The sequence below is a fragment of the Asterias rubens genome, chromosome 9 (genome assembly GCF_902459465.1).
Source record: "Asterias rubens chromosome 9, eAstRub1.3, whole genome shotgun sequence".
NCBI lineage: Eukaryota > Metazoa > Echinodermata > Asteroidea > Forcipulatida > Asteriidae > Asterias > Asterias rubens.
Window position 1 is genome coordinate 1963813 of NC_047070.1, and position 15192 is coordinate 1979004.

The 15192-nt window shown below is 38.4% G+C and overlaps 2 protein-coding genes across 2 annotated transcripts in view; one reads left to right on the forward strand and one right to left on the reverse strand.

Annotated features, from left to right (window-relative positions):
• The window catches only part of LOC117294483 (C-terminal-binding protein 1-like), a 64398-nt gene extending 62954 nt beyond the window's left edge, over positions 1-1444 (reverse strand). The window contains exon 1 of the mRNA XM_033776909.1: positions 1066-1444. The gene's annotated coding sequence lies outside the window, so the exon portion shown is untranslated. The remainder of the gene's footprint in view (positions 1-1065) is intronic.
• A 2673-nt stretch (positions 1445-4117) lies between these two features.
• Positions 4118-13308, forward strand: LOC117294592 (E3 ubiquitin-protein transferase MAEA-like). Its single transcript, XM_033777076.1, has 10 exons — positions 4118-4190; positions 5291-5368; positions 6036-6143; positions 6881-7084; positions 7995-8117; positions 8598-8783; positions 9303-9436; positions 9993-10117; positions 11329-11393; positions 11732-13308. Exons 1-10 carry the CDS (start codon positions 4152-4154, stop codon positions 11831-11833), a joined length of 1164 nt encoding a protein of 387 aa, XP_033632967.1. The 5' UTR covers positions 4118-4151; the 3' UTR covers positions 11834-13308.
• Positions 13309-15192: the final 1884 nt, after the last annotated feature.

Below are 15192 nucleotides of genomic sequence, written 5' to 3' on the forward strand. Positions count from 1 at the left end.
CGGCTATGGCTGCGGCTACAGCTGTTTCTCAGAATGTTGCAATGTGCATCCTATGCTTTATGGTCATCCGAAGCTAGCCACAGCCACTTTTTCAGACAACCAAACTGGGGATGGAAAGAGAAAATAAGATGATCACTTGTTATAAAAAATATCAGAGTCATGCTGGATCCGAAAAATCCCTTTAAAAGTGGTGGTCAGATATGGGAATTTTTCCAATTAAATCAATTAATAATTATATTTAATATAAAAAAACACTCGCCTACACCGCCAAAACATGGGCCTAACCATCTCAATATAAATAGAATTAAGCAGCCCAATTATTACACAAAATTATTTTCAAAAATTTGACATTTATTTCATGTTACGAATGAAAATAACTGCTTTCACTTGTAACTTAAATAATTTTAAACAGTTTCAGTAGAATTAAGTAACCCAATGATTACCCAATTTTTATATAATAAATTTGACATTATTATTCCCATCATGCCCATGTCACCGTGTAAGAATAAAACTCAAGACATTTCGTCTTTTTACAGCTGATAAAAACAGATAAGGTTTCAACAACTTGGACTGTCTGCCACGAAAATAAAATCACATGTGCACTTATTTCAATAACACAACTCACATTTGGGGTCACAAGTGTAAATCCTGCCGATAAATAAACCAATGACGACGTGATTTACTCACGTCTTTGCTTTTATTTCATCTTAAAACAGTCTGTAAATATTTGGTATTTTATCTCAATTTATATTGAAATATTTCAAAATGCTTGAATATTAATAAGTATACACCAAATCCACCCAAGGTCACGGTAATAAAATCAAATTTAAGTTTCTACATAGCGCAATCACTCTCGCCATGTTTAACGCACTTAACGCAAAAGCACCACCCTCAAGTTTACGACCGCACAACATCACTCAACATTCTGCACAAACAACCATAATTATCATTAACTTTTGGTGGGGTCATAAAGCAATAAACCAATTGTGCTTCCTTGCTTACTAAGTACCTACAAAATGGCAAAAGACAACGGCCTGAGAGGGGACTGTAAATAGGAGAACATACCTTGATCAATGGAGCCGAACAAAGAAACACCGTTGTCGAACGCCAACGGCCACACAGAGTGTGGTGTGGGGTTTATTTCGGGGGGGACACACAGGCAGCAAGAGAGCACCACGTTATGGGTTCTATATACCACACCAACAATCCTCGCCAACAACTACCACCGAACTCCCTCTCTGCTTCCGTCGATTTGCTGGACGACGACGGTCGAAACTGACTATCGTTCCGCTGAGGCACGGTCATGAATATTCCTCCACGGTCCCACGCATTCAAGTGGGTCAAAGCCACAGAGTGGTGGCCAAGAAAAAGCAAGAAAAACAGGAGGCCGGTGGAATAGAATTATTAACGTCACGTACAAATCCGCTGGTACTGCTACTAACTCATTTTTTATTCCAATCACATAGTGTGTGGAAAAGGTGCTGTGGTGGGATGTGTGTATTATGCATGCACTGTACGTGTTGAGGGGTTACACTTTACTACGGAGTTCGCGAGGGGACATTATTGGGAAATATATTATTATTTTTTTCAGCCATTTTTACCGAAAGGACAGTCTCATTTTGAGAAAATTATATACTTTTTTTATTTCATTAGGAATAAAGAAGTGGTGGTAGGATATAGAATTTGCCCAGCCATATCATAAAAGTATCCACAATCAGATTCAGAGAGCTAAAAAGTTGGTGGTAGAAGGTTACTGAAATACACCTGATTATTAAATAGGAGTTTATTTAAAAAAAAAAATTAGAGCAGATGTTTTGCTATAAATAATTTTTAATTTCCCCTTTTATCACATTTATGTCACATTGTGAGTTGGTATAATTTTTATTTGCAAGCCAAACATATTAACAGCTTCTCCTTATAGGGCAATTGGCTTTATGTTTGTTTGTTTGCTTGTTTGTTTTCGCAGTATAATTGTCAAATTCGATCATTAAACTATAATTTACGCGTATTTTGTGTTTAACGAGGCATATCAAAATATTCCCGTTTACTTTGTGGTGCGCCGCTAAATTGAACTCGTGCTTGCCCCGCTAGTCAGTTTAGAACTTGGCGGTCAGAGGGGGCGTGGCCGTGATTGATGGATGGCATTGGTGTATTTGAATTAAACTATCAAGTCACTACTAAACGCAGCCAGCATCCCGCATTAATTTCATATTTCTAACTCTACCACCCCCCATATTGTCGGCACTTGGCCCCAAAGACTAACTGCCGCGCAAAGAATTTTAATGGCAAGGGAAAAAGCGCCGCACACGGCAGAGAATAAGTATATATTTTTCAGGATTAACTCATTTTTGCAAAAATTAAAACAAAGTTAACTTCTTCTCGAAGCATTGGAGGAATATATTCTGTTATGAATTCTACTCCCAATGTCTGGGCACTCCGCCCAAAGATAAACTGACACGCAAAGGATTTTAATGGCAAGGTGAAAAGCGCCGCGCACGGCAGAGAATAGAAAGAAAGATACGAAGAACCAATTTTCTGAAACAAAGTTTACTTCTATTCGATCGAGGCACTGGATCATCGGATGAATCTACTGACTGTTTCTGGAGTACTCTTTGTCAAGGTGGAATTTCAGCTTTTGTATACCTCATTCTAATACCAAGTAATAAACCACAATGAAATCTGACTATGTTGGGTTAGAACAAAGACCCAAATTTGAATAGAGCGGGACTGAACCTGCATAACCGAACATAATTCCAGCATACCCAACATAATTCAAAATAATATTTATATGTCGCCTTTCGCGTGCAGAGTTCCTTATTTGGAACCAAAATAACTCCGAAAATATGGGCAAGTAATGAAATTAATGTAATATTATTGATGCCTTTTTCTAAGGTGAAAACTTTTGCAAGTTAAAAACGTGAAATGATGGGCTATAATAAATGCAGCATTGAGATGGGTGGGCAAATGGATGGATGTCGACTTGAATCTATACGGAAGATAAGATACAGGGGAAAAAAGGTTGGTGTCCCAAAGAATTTTGCGATTGGACCCGACATTTCAATTTGAGTTTTACACTAAGATAAATGTTTAGTGGTGGCTGCGCATAATCTCTTAATGTAAAAGAGTGAAAAAGCACTCTTTGAAGAGCCATATGAAGGACAACTCTTTTTCGGCGAGTGGTCTTCCACTCTTTTAGATTGAAGTTTGCATCTTTTTGAGTGATTTTTCACTCTGTCCTGGAGTGAAACCCCTCTAAAAGAGTGAAATAACCACCACTCTTTTTGAAGAGCCATAAAAAATGAGGGACAGCTCGAAATGTAAAGAGTGGTGTTTTTCACTCATTTACATTTAGAGAGTAGAGCGGCCAAGTAGTTGGGGACGATAGACAATTCTTCTGCCATAAGAATACGTCCGTACAGACTCATTAAAGTAAGCAATCGTACAATTATTTGCATCGGGTTTTTACCCTTAGCATACTGCGCAGAGCCTATCTTCTCCGCTGAGTTCTGTGGGGGTGGAACAAAATTAATGTGGTCTAGTTGGTAAGACATCTGATCTAGAATGGCAAAGGTCATTGGTTCTTATCCCACCCGAATAATTTTATAGATTATGTGATATCCTCCACACCCCCACAGAACTCGGAAAGTGTTAGACGGGTAAAACCAATATCAACCATTTTGTTGGCGGAGCTCGGAGCCGGCTATCTGCACCCAGGCCAGACAACAAACATTGCATGACCTTCCATTGGCCGTTTAATTATTTGAATAATAAATTTTATTTCAGACGTCTTTATAACATGATAGAAATCTTATATGCCTCCCCAGAGCTTGATAATAAAATGAGGGTGGGCTTAGTTGGGGGTCACATAAAAGACCGACAGGGCTACCACGTGTTTTTGCGCGTTTTCGTAACTTTTCAAACTGTTTTGTCAGTATTTTATTTTGATCGGAAAGTGATTGTCTTTGAACGAGTTATTTATTTTGTGGCACTTTTCATCTTAAAAAATTGACCCGCACCTGTCCAAACGGATTAAAAAGTGTCCACACACAACGCTCTCTCTATAGCAGCAGCGCGCGCACGCAGCAGGCCGGCCGCCGAGCGAGATCTCGAGAGAGTCGCCGAGAGTGTGGACCAGACAGACATTAACTAAAATGGCGGATTTGAAGGCACTGGAACACGCAACACTGAAGGTATTTCACAGGTTTATACAAAAACGACTGTAGTTTTTAAGAATATCTTGTGTGAAATCATTAAAAGAGTTGTTATTGACCATGTATACGATATTTCTCAGTGTTAATTTGTACACGAAGTCGGGCTAAACGTGGACGCAATTTCGTCGCCTACGCACATCAATTCGGATGTCACTTCGTCGTTGCAAACAGCTGATCGCAAATTGGACAAGCAAGCAATTCTCTGACTATGCTCTTTTACAATTACACAGGCCGGCTGCTATGTAATTTGTAGCCGCGCATACTCAGAACCCCAACCTAGTATTTAGTAGGCAGCAAAATCGTAGAGTCATCAATTTGTAAACTCGTCAATAGAAAGTCATTAAACTTGAGATTTAATCTGCTGCATTATTTTGTTGTTGTTTACATTTTTTGGGGCATGATGAATGTGGGTGTGTATGTATGCAGGGGGGGGGGGGGTCATGCATGACCCAATCGCATAAAAAATACTTTAAAATAACATAAATAATTAATATATACAATGAGTATCAACAAAAGATTTGATATTTTTTATCCTTCCTGCTTCCTTCAGAGTCAGACATTTTCACACAAAAACTATTTTTTAAGCATTCTTTCGTTTTCAATTTATCATGGCCCGATGGCTATAGTTCGTTTTTGTATGAGTTAGGGCAAGAAGTTGGGGCATGCACCAAATAAGGCATTTTTTGTTTAAAACTCATGTGAGGGCACCTCTAGCTCTACTAGAAATCAATGAATGATGAGGAAACGGGAGATTTGTATTTAAATGTTTCAAAGGGCTTCTTAGTGCATCCCAGATAATTTTCACCCCACTCCTAGAACTTTGAGGTTCATTCTGGTATTGTCGCCATGAGAGACGATAGCGGAACGAACATCATCTAGGAGTACGTTCATCCCAACCTCGCTAAATTGCTTCAGGCCTTCGACGAGTACCAGTGCACCAGCTTAGAAATAAAATGTTTTATCTATTTTTTTAAATACCGAATAAAATCAAACACTTTTCTTATAAATTTAAATTTATGGCAGTTCTGAACTTTAAGACCTTGGATGTTCATAATTCTTTGTTTTTGTGTTTGTTTCAGGTGCCGTACGAAACTTTGAATAAAAAGTTCCGGAATTGCCAGAAGACCATTGACAGAGAAGTTTCCCATGTTATGCAGGTATGTGTATTCAGTTTGAAAATAAAAGTGTCTGTGGGATAAAGCAAATGATCAACAAATCATGATGGGTCAATGACATAAGTTTCTACAAAAGCTAATGCAGTTTTTTATGTAATTAGTTGGTCTTTAAGTGCTACCTTCCTTGGGTAAATGGTAGTGAAATGACAAACTTATTGACTGACCTTAAATGCAAGTCGCATGCGTAAGTGAATTCATTTGAACAAATAAAATAATTATTTAATAGCATAAAACCTTACTTGGTAACAAGTAATGGGGAGCTGTTGATAGTATAAAACATTGTGAGAAACGGCTCCCTCTGAAGTAACTTAGTTTTCGAGAAAGAAGTAATTTTCAACAAATTTGATTTTGAGACATAAGATATAGAATTTGAGGTCTCAAAATCAAGCATCAGAAAGCACACAACTTCGTGTGACAACTTCGATGACCAATTGAGCTCAAATTTTCACAGGTTTGTTATTTTATGCATATGTTGAGATACATCAAGTGAGAAGACTGGTCTTGGACAATTACCAATAGTGTCCAACGTCTTTAAGAGAGTAAAATGTGATTAAAATATGTTCCCTGATTGACACAAAAATTAGGTAAAATGAGCTAAAAGCCAATGGCAGTGAATTCAGAGATGTATCTATATTTGTTGTTGTTCTAGGTACACAATGAGTTGGAAAAATGTCTGGACAGTTCTTCAACTACCGTCGGGACGGTCGTCAATATTCTTGATTCAATGGTGGATAAATTGAGTGCTCTAAAAAGAAAGGTACAATCTTAGGCCGTGTCCGAAACGACGACTTCGGCTACAGCTACGGCTAGATCGCGCGCGTCTGCCTATTCTTCAACACTGGTAGACGCGCTGATCTAGACGTAGCTGTGGCCGAAGTCGTCGTTTCGGACACGGCCTTAGTTTTGTTAAAGATTAGTTATTTGTGTGGGTTGATGTCACAAATTGTTATCATACCAACTAAGAGTGGTCCAGACCTGATGCTTCACGGAGGCAACAAAGGCAATTGCCTCCATGCCCCATGGTCATTGCCTTGGTGCCCTTAGTCATTGCCTTGGTGCTCCAGTAGAAATTTACAATTTCCTCATAGGGTGCCCTTTACAAAGGACAAATGCCTTGGTGCCCATGCCCTTTCAAAAATGTAGCATACAGCCCTGGTGGTCTAGTGGTAAGACATTGGGGTGGTGGGGTTAAATCCCACTCGAGTAGTATACAGGCCTGATACTTCACAGAGGCAACGATGGCCTCCATGCCTCCTGGTCATTGCCTTGGTGCCCTTGAAATGCTCCAGTAGAAATTTACAATTTCTTCATAGGGTGCCCTTTACCAAGGAGAAAATACCTTGGTGCCCTTGCCCTTTCAAAAACGAAGCATACAGGCCTGAGTATATCTGTGGATTTTTTTCCCACAGGACTTGAGAAACTTGCATGTTGGTAAAATCACAATAATAATAAAAATCACTGAGAATAGAACATGTAAACAATTTGTAATTTTAGGCAAATGAGGCAATAACCCAAGAAGAGGACAGTGCTCGAGTTGTAAAACGTCGTCTGGAACATCTAAAGGAATATGAAGGAGCAACAGGAGCCGCCCTGGCCCAGTGGAAGAAGAAACGAGTCGACCGTATGCTGGTGGAATATTTCCTACGAGCGGGTTACTATGAAACTGCAGTCAAGTGTGCGAGGCATTCTAATATAGAGGTGAGACCTGCAGACCCTGTTGTTGTAGCCACGTTGGGCGGTGGTGGGCGGGCCTGCCAAAAACTAACAAGTGCGCTTAGTATACAGAAACATTGGATATTGAAGTTTTGAATTCTGAATACACTGTGTTGCCCAGATTTTGGGGCAATCCTCAGTCCAAAAGAATTAAATAAAACTTGATGTTGGTGTTTGATGGGTTACGGGTGGTCAGGGTTACTTTAAAGGCATGGACACCATTGGTAATTGTCAAAGACCAGTGTTCTCACTTATGTGTCAAAGACCAGGTGTATCTCCACATATGCATAAAATAACAAACCTGTGAAAATTTGAGCTCAATTGGTCGTCGAAGTTGCGAGATAATAATGAAAGAAAAAACCCGCCTTGTCACACGAAGTTATGTGCTTTCAGATTCTTGATTTCGAGACCTCAAATTCTAAATCTGAGGTATCGAAATCAAATTCGTGGAAATTACTTCTTTCTCGAAAACCACGTTACTTCAGGGGGAGCCGTTTCTCACAATGTTTTATACTATCAACAGCTCCCCATTACTCGTTACCAAGGAAGTTTTTATGCTAATAATTATTTTGAGTAATTACCAATAGTGTCCACTGCCTTTAAGTCCTGGGGATTGTGTTTCACATTTTCTTCCTAATATAGAGCTATTTCCAGTAGCTAAGGAGGTTGGACTCCGATTATGGTGGCAAACCCAATCCCATGTTTTCTGGGCAGTCCTCAGTCCAACAGTGTTCGATGGGTGTTTCACGTTTCCAATATAGAGCTATTTCTGAGGTTTGACTCTGATTATGGTGGTATTCCTTATCTCACATAAAGCATAATAAGATATCTGGACAGTCCTCTGACCAACAGAAAATTAAGTCCTGATGATTGTGTTTTAAATTTTCTTCCTCAGGATCTCACCAATATAGAGCTATTTCTAGTAGCAAAAGAGGTAGAGGAGTCCTTATTAAGACGTGAAACCTCAGCATGCCTCAATTGGTGTCATGACAACAAATCAAAACTTAGGAAAATCAAGGTAAGATAATAAAACAAAATGATTTACTAATTTTTGTTGTATGACCAGCCAAAAGCAGAATTAGGGTCAACAACAGGTTGAATAGGAAACAAGAAGAAATGTTGAGTTTTTGATTTCGGAGGGAAACCAAATCAGGGGAAAAACCAGGGACTGTGAAAATAATAAGACAGTTTTTTTATTTATTTCTCAGCAAGAAGACACTGTACCCAACTGAAGCTTTCACATGTGACTTTAATTGTATCATTCTTTTTATATTGCCTAGAAAATCAGCATTTACGCTGACTCAAAAACCAATCTATAACCCTACCTTTAAACAAAGAATACCTTAACTAAATGAGCAAAGTCTTTCAAAACAAAAGTGCCTTGACATAAACTAACGATGACATAAACTAATCTATAATCCTACCTTAAACCAAAGAATACCTCAACTCAAATGAGCACAGTCTTTAAAAACAAAAATGCCACATGTGTTGATTACAGAGCACGCTAGAGTTCAACCTACGAACACAAGAATTCATTGAGATGATCTTACTAAACAAGCGTCTAGAAGCAGTACGCCATGCTCGTAAGTTCTTCAGCTCGCTAGAAGGAGAGCAGCTATCTGAGGTTCAAAGGGTCATGGGTCTGTTAGCGTTTCCTGCTGATACTGATGTCTCACATTACAAGGTAAGACAAGGGAGGAGATAGTTACAGACTTTTATCTGGATTCAGATTTTCTTATAATGATAATAAAACTGCTTTTATATAGCGCCCTTAACCCCAAAAGCGTCCCGAGGCGCTTCACAGAGGTTAACAACTCAATCAAGTTAAGAAAAATACCGAACAATTTAAGAATGCTGTAGGAAATTACAAACGTCCTATAACAATAGTCAATGTTCTCGGTCAAATCTCTTGGTCATTAAGATGCTGTATTTTTCTCAAAGTAAAAAAAAGTCATACTCTTTGATCTACTTCTCTATCACTGCGGATACTGTTCCCAAAAGCTCCTCCTAAGATCTGGATCTCAGTTTCAGTGTTTTTGGTCAGCTATAACTCATTCCTGTAAAGACTAATGATATGTTCACCCACAAATAGTTTAGTATTCACAATAAACCTTATGCAAATGATGCCTGAGTGGGGCGGACTTGGCTAAAATTATTGGATGGTCGTAGCTAAATCTTAAAGTATCCATTTTGTTTCTTGAAGGAATTATTGGACGGTCATCGCTGGCAGCAGATTGTTGATCAATTCCGAGAGGAGAACTACAAGTTATATCAACTAAATAACACACCCGTCCTAACTGTATCACTAGAGGCAGGACTAGCAGCTATGAAAACACCGTATCCTTTTGTTTCAAACTTATAACTCATAAGTTCAACAGGCCTTTATGGCCGAGCAGTCTAGTTCAATGGACCCAAGCTCCGACAGGCCTGTATGTTTGTTTTTTGAAAGGGCAAAGGCACCAAGGCATTTTGACCTTTGTAAAGGGCACCCTATGAGGAAAATGTAATATGATATCATAAAGTGAATGCATCCACACGGTAAAACGTCAACCCTCCTACTGTCTGGCCATCAGACTTCATCCACTGTCAGGCCTGTATCCTTCGTTTTTGAAAGGGCAAGGGCACCAAGGCATTTTGTCCTTTGTAAAGGGCACCCTATGAGGAAATTGTAAATTTCTACTGGAGCATTTCAAGGGCACCAAGGCAATGGCTAGGGGACATGGAGGCAATCGCCTTCACTGCCTCCGTGAAATATCAGCCCTAATCTGGTGTTGCCAGCAGCAGATTGTGGGTTCGATATTTGATTTATTTAACCAAAATCATGTCTCGTGAAAACCTATATGGAAACATTTTCAGTCAGTTAATTTCCTTAACAGTGATTTCCTTCTTCCAGGCAATGCTATAGTGAAAGTAACAAGAACGCCGACTGTCCTGTATGTAGTCAGAATTTGAATGAGTTGGCAAAGAATCTTCCTTATGCACACTGTGCTCAATCAAGACTGGTTTGCACGATATCAGGTAATGGAGCTTGCTGTAGAAATTCAGACATATACATATAGGTGGAAGTGTCGTGGCCAAGCAGTTAAAAACACCAAATTTATACTCTGGTGTTTCTGATCAGCAGAGTGTGGGTTCGAGCCCCAGTCGTGACACGTGTGTCCCTAACCAAGACACTTAATAAACCATTGCTTCGCCTTTGCATGGGTCGTACAACCTTTGGTCCCGCGTGTTGTGTAAGACACCTAAAAGAGAAGGGGTTCGCCCCAGTGTTTCTGGCGGGATTGGCAGCATATCGCGCCACATCACCTTGTGGACCATTACATGGTGCTAAGGATTAGGTCTCATAACTCAAACTCCGTCCCACTCACCTTGCAGTAAATACTTGGCACTTTTTATCCTTTTTAAAAAAGGCGCTTTATAATTACGGTTATTATTATCGCTGCTAACACATATGATTTGAACTGCCTCCAGCCACCGGGCTTGCTCAGTGGTATTGTGGTTAGACACTGCTCTACCAATGCGAAGATCGTGGTTTGGATTCCCACCCGAGTGACTCGCCCATTTAAACCCACATGAGAGACTTGCCAAAGATTTTGTTCACAGAGTTTGGAAAAATACTGAGTGTACACACATTGGTGTAAGGATAAGGCCACATAAAAAAAAAAATTGTTGATCGTCCTTTTTTTTTGCGGATGGGGGAGGAATGGAGGTTTTTTAAATATTTTTTTTATTATTTTGTATAAAGTTTTGTTGACATGCCAAATATGAAATCAATGATAAAGAAATCATCACAATCACTATAAAACAGAGGGTTTGTGTGTTTTTGATGTTTTCAATAGTTTTGTCAAACAAATTTAACTCCTAGATGACATTTTCTGTAAACTTTTCAAACAACTAAGCACAGTGTAGCCCAAGTAAATATTTGAAGAATTGTTCTTGCTTTGCCAACATGAATAAAAACCTTCTTTAAACATCTTTTCAAACCTGTACATTTTGAAAAAAATATCAGCTGAAAAATCTGGGCAGGTTAAAGTATAAAGAGATATCCAGACATGGGGGAAAAAAAAGAAGAGAACCAAAATGGGGTTTGGGGGGGTTTTGAATGGTCGGGTGGGGAGGATCAACAATTTTTTTTTTATGTGGCCTAAAAGCACGCTATATTCCTTATTCCCGATGCGAAACTAACATCTAGATATTTATTTTGTTTTTGTGTTTTCTTCCTTGTCAAGGCAACATAATGAATGAGCACAATCCACCCATGATGCTTCCGAACGGCTATGTGTATGGTGAATGTGTAAGTACCACAAACATTATATTTTATTTTAAATATTCGGACTTAACTCGATGTGCCCTCCCAGACCCCGCCATCAAATGGCATACATGTATTTCCAAATAAATAAAATAAAATTATGAATAATCAAAGTAGAGATGATAACATATTGTAGTACAGAACACTAGATTAATTTGAAAAAAGCATGAAACACCAAACTGACACAAATATTAGGTCAAGATAATGACAATTGTACTCATAATAACTGTCTTACTTTCCAAATTCCTTTGACCAAATTGTTTCCTTCAACTATTGTTACAATCAGTAATGACTCAAGACATTACTGTTGTTGTTGTTTACAGTCCCTAAAAAGCATGGCGATTGAAAACAATGGCATTGTCATCTGCCCAAAGACAAGAGACAAATTCACCGTGGACCAGATAGAGAAGGTATTTATTATGTGAGACATCAAAGGCAAGAATGAGATGCAAACAAAGAGCTGTCGTCAAACCTGAATCCCGCTTTACATTCCACCTACTAGGAAAAATAAACGCCACTTAGCAAAACACCCAACCAGTCACATGCCTTGTCACTTGGGCAACTTTTACAGGCAACTTGGAGGCAACCATGTTACAGTGATATAGAAAGGTTCGCGGTAACACCATGTAATGATAATCACTTATTGAGTTGGGGTGGTTCTGAAAAGAACCGTAGGTTTCAACTTGACGTTTCCATCAGTATGCTCTGATACAGGTTGCAAACAATGTCTTACGATCCCCCCAGAACAAAATTTGAAGATATTGCCTTAAACTGGTTGCCTGTAAATTGCCTGGGGTCGATTTCCTGAAGAGATAAGACTTGTCTTATCTGGAGTTAGGACCAGTAACTGGTCTTAACTTAGGACTAGTCCTGTCCCCACGCATTGCTTATACCTAAGTAAAGAAAAAGAAGGGTTTTGTGAAATACACCCCTAGTGTGACATCACCCTAAGGCTTTGCTGGTAATGTGGTTATGCAAACAGTTTTGTTTCTGCCTAGTATTTTTGTGTCTAAATAGAAACTTGAGCCCAGGAGCTATTATCGTGGGATGTATCTCAAATATCAAATGTCACAATATTGCTGCACAAATGTTCAAAACAAAAAGAACTGCTCTGCTTTGCACACTATACAGTGTTTTCAAATATTGGTAACAAATAGAATATCTGCTGACTTAGGAGGGATTCGAACCCTACCTAGTATGCTGGCAATGCTCATTAATCAGTGTTTTTCTTTTCAAAATATGGAAATGGAATGTTTCATTTGGTGGGACTAGTTTGTGTATTATGAAGGAAGACAAGACATTGCAAATTGATAGTAAATATATTGTACAAATGTTACATCATGCGCATTTGCTGACTGGTGAAAAGTGCCGATATACTTTGCAGAAACTATATCTAGCTGTTGAAAAGTATCCTAACTGGTTACAAAGTCACTTTGTTTAGTTGAGAACGATAAACTGTATGACACCAATCTGAAATCACCTTTAGTTTAGCGCGATTAAAATCAACAATCTTAGTGTGGTCAAGAGGCATATTGAAGTCCACTTTTGTTAAAACAAGGTCGCTGGGACTGGTCAAATTACCTCTTTGTAACAAGAAGGTTGTGATAAGAGGACAGCAAAACAAAGAAACACAAAGCAGAAATGAGATTCAGGTCTTAAGAATGTCCCCTTTTAAGTAGAACGTCTTTATAGAGAGGGCTGGCTGTATGCGGAACAATCAAAATTCCCATAGATTGATCACCAACATGTATAACTTCCCTTTAAACATGTGAAATGGACAGTCAAGCTCTTACAAACCATTTGATAAAAGTTTTGTGGCAAGGCATACAATAGGAGACTTTCCACGCTAGGCGGCAGCAGACATACCGGGTAAATTTCCATTGTTTACGTAGTTCTGAACATGCGCATAATTCTGAGAACAATGGATTTACCCGGTAAGTCTGCTGCCCTCTATCGTCCCAGAAAGTCTCCCATTGTTAGACGATATGCTTCTGTATTCTAAGCCAATCCAAATAAATCCAGATTGCCTGACAAGGAGCCTTCATGAAGGAAATAAAGTCCTAACTTGAAAACTTACTCAATTATTGCTATTTACAGGACCGTTGTGAACAAGTAAAATATTTTACCAAACCCTTTTCATGATGGCTAACTATCAGTAAATAATGTATACTTGGGGTTCAAGGTATATAGGAAAATTAACATACTAAACAAATTAAAAGAAAACAATTTTTTTCTTCTTCAAGTCCTCACTCGAAGAAGGCTATTAAAAACTGGTTATAGTGAGAGATTGCAGCTTAAAGAGCAGACGATATTTATATTTATTCTGTAACAGCTTTGTGTAAAAATTCAGCACTAACCCAATAATCAGATGAGGCATTGAATTTCATCTTGAAGAGGGCAAGGCCATTTTCATTTTGTTTACAAAATCTGAAAAGTCTATGGGAAACTTTGGAAGGGGCACCAAGGCCAAGACCAGGGGCAAGGAAGGCCATGGCCTCCGTGGCCTGGGTGTCATTTCAAGATAAAGGCAGCTCAAGACTTAGAAAGAAATGATTAATGTTAGAATATATTTACATGACTAATTTGTGGTTTGTTTATAACAGTTTCTTTGTTAAACCCCCATTTGAGAAAAGTGTTGATTTTTAGTTCCTTGTTTCTGATGTTCAAATTAAAACCGTCAACATTTCTTTTGCTGAAATACTATTCAACAGAACAGTCATAAATTGTCCAACATTGTTTGTATGCAGATTTTATGCATTTTATTTGTAATTAATTTCTACAAATGAAACATGTTCACTTAATTGCTTTTCGTTCCTGTCAACACTAACCAGTGACTAACAACAACACATTGTCATGCTTTGGCCGAGTTATTTTGTGCATCCAAACACCTCAAACTTGAACTGTGCACTGTCTATCCCTCTGCCTAGAGTACAGGTGATGTTTGTCAAATTGGGCTTCAATGTTTTGACCTTCTTGTGACAACTTAACTTAAAAGGCCCTTTTCCCATTTAACTATTTAACTTGCACTAATACTTCTGGTTGGCAAAATGGGGCGGATGGTGGCGATATACATAAATATTTGTGCGTCTGCCTTGGTCATACCCGTATGTTGTTTGCCAACCAATAGTGTCTGAACTTATGCCTGAACGTAATTATGTGAAAGACTACTTGCCCTTTTGATTAAGCATTAAGCTCGGTTCATACTTACTGTGAATGCGATACAAACTTTGACGTCACAATTTCGCAACAAATAATTCTGAACAGTTAGCTCCTGTGAAACATTTGCTGCAAAACACTGCAATGTAGATAGATAGATACGTTTACGTTTATTCACATGTTAAAACTTTGCTTCACATTTGTATTCGCAGGAAGTATGAACCCGGCTTCACAGGCCTAACATACTTTTTAATTTTCATACATATTAACTTGTTAATTTTCATACATATTAACTTGTTAATTAAAAACCAATATTTTAAGCTAATTATTTGCAATAAATGTATTCTATGTATTTTTATGGTTTAATTTCTTAAATAAGATGTCGTTAGATGTATAATGGAAGTTGAGAATGGTGTTGAAATTTAATCTTGCTCGACTCTGATATTTTGTTCCTTAGGTAGGCCCTATAGATGAAAACGTGTTCACAACCTTTCCACAGATAACCATTGTATCAATTTAAAAACTATATCCTGATTTAATTAATCTTAAAACCCACCAAATCCGTACCTTAATGTTTCCAGAGTTTGATGGATTCCTAACTGCATAGCCTAACTACACAACATGCTCA

Bases quoted from the DNA above. Each gene is read 5' to 3' on its own strand.
- LOC117294592 (XM_033777076.1), top strand. From the start codon at position 4,152: ATGGCGGATTTGAAGGCACTGGAACACGCAACACTGAAG. The intron at 8,118-8,597 runs GTAAGATAATAA...TGTTGATTACAG, and splicing joins CAAAACTTAGGAAAATCAAG to AGCACGCTAGAGTTCAACCT. The intron at 8,784-9,302 runs GTAAGACAAGGG...TGTTTCTTGAAG, and splicing joins CTGATGTCTCACATTACAAG to GAATTATTGGACGGTCATCG.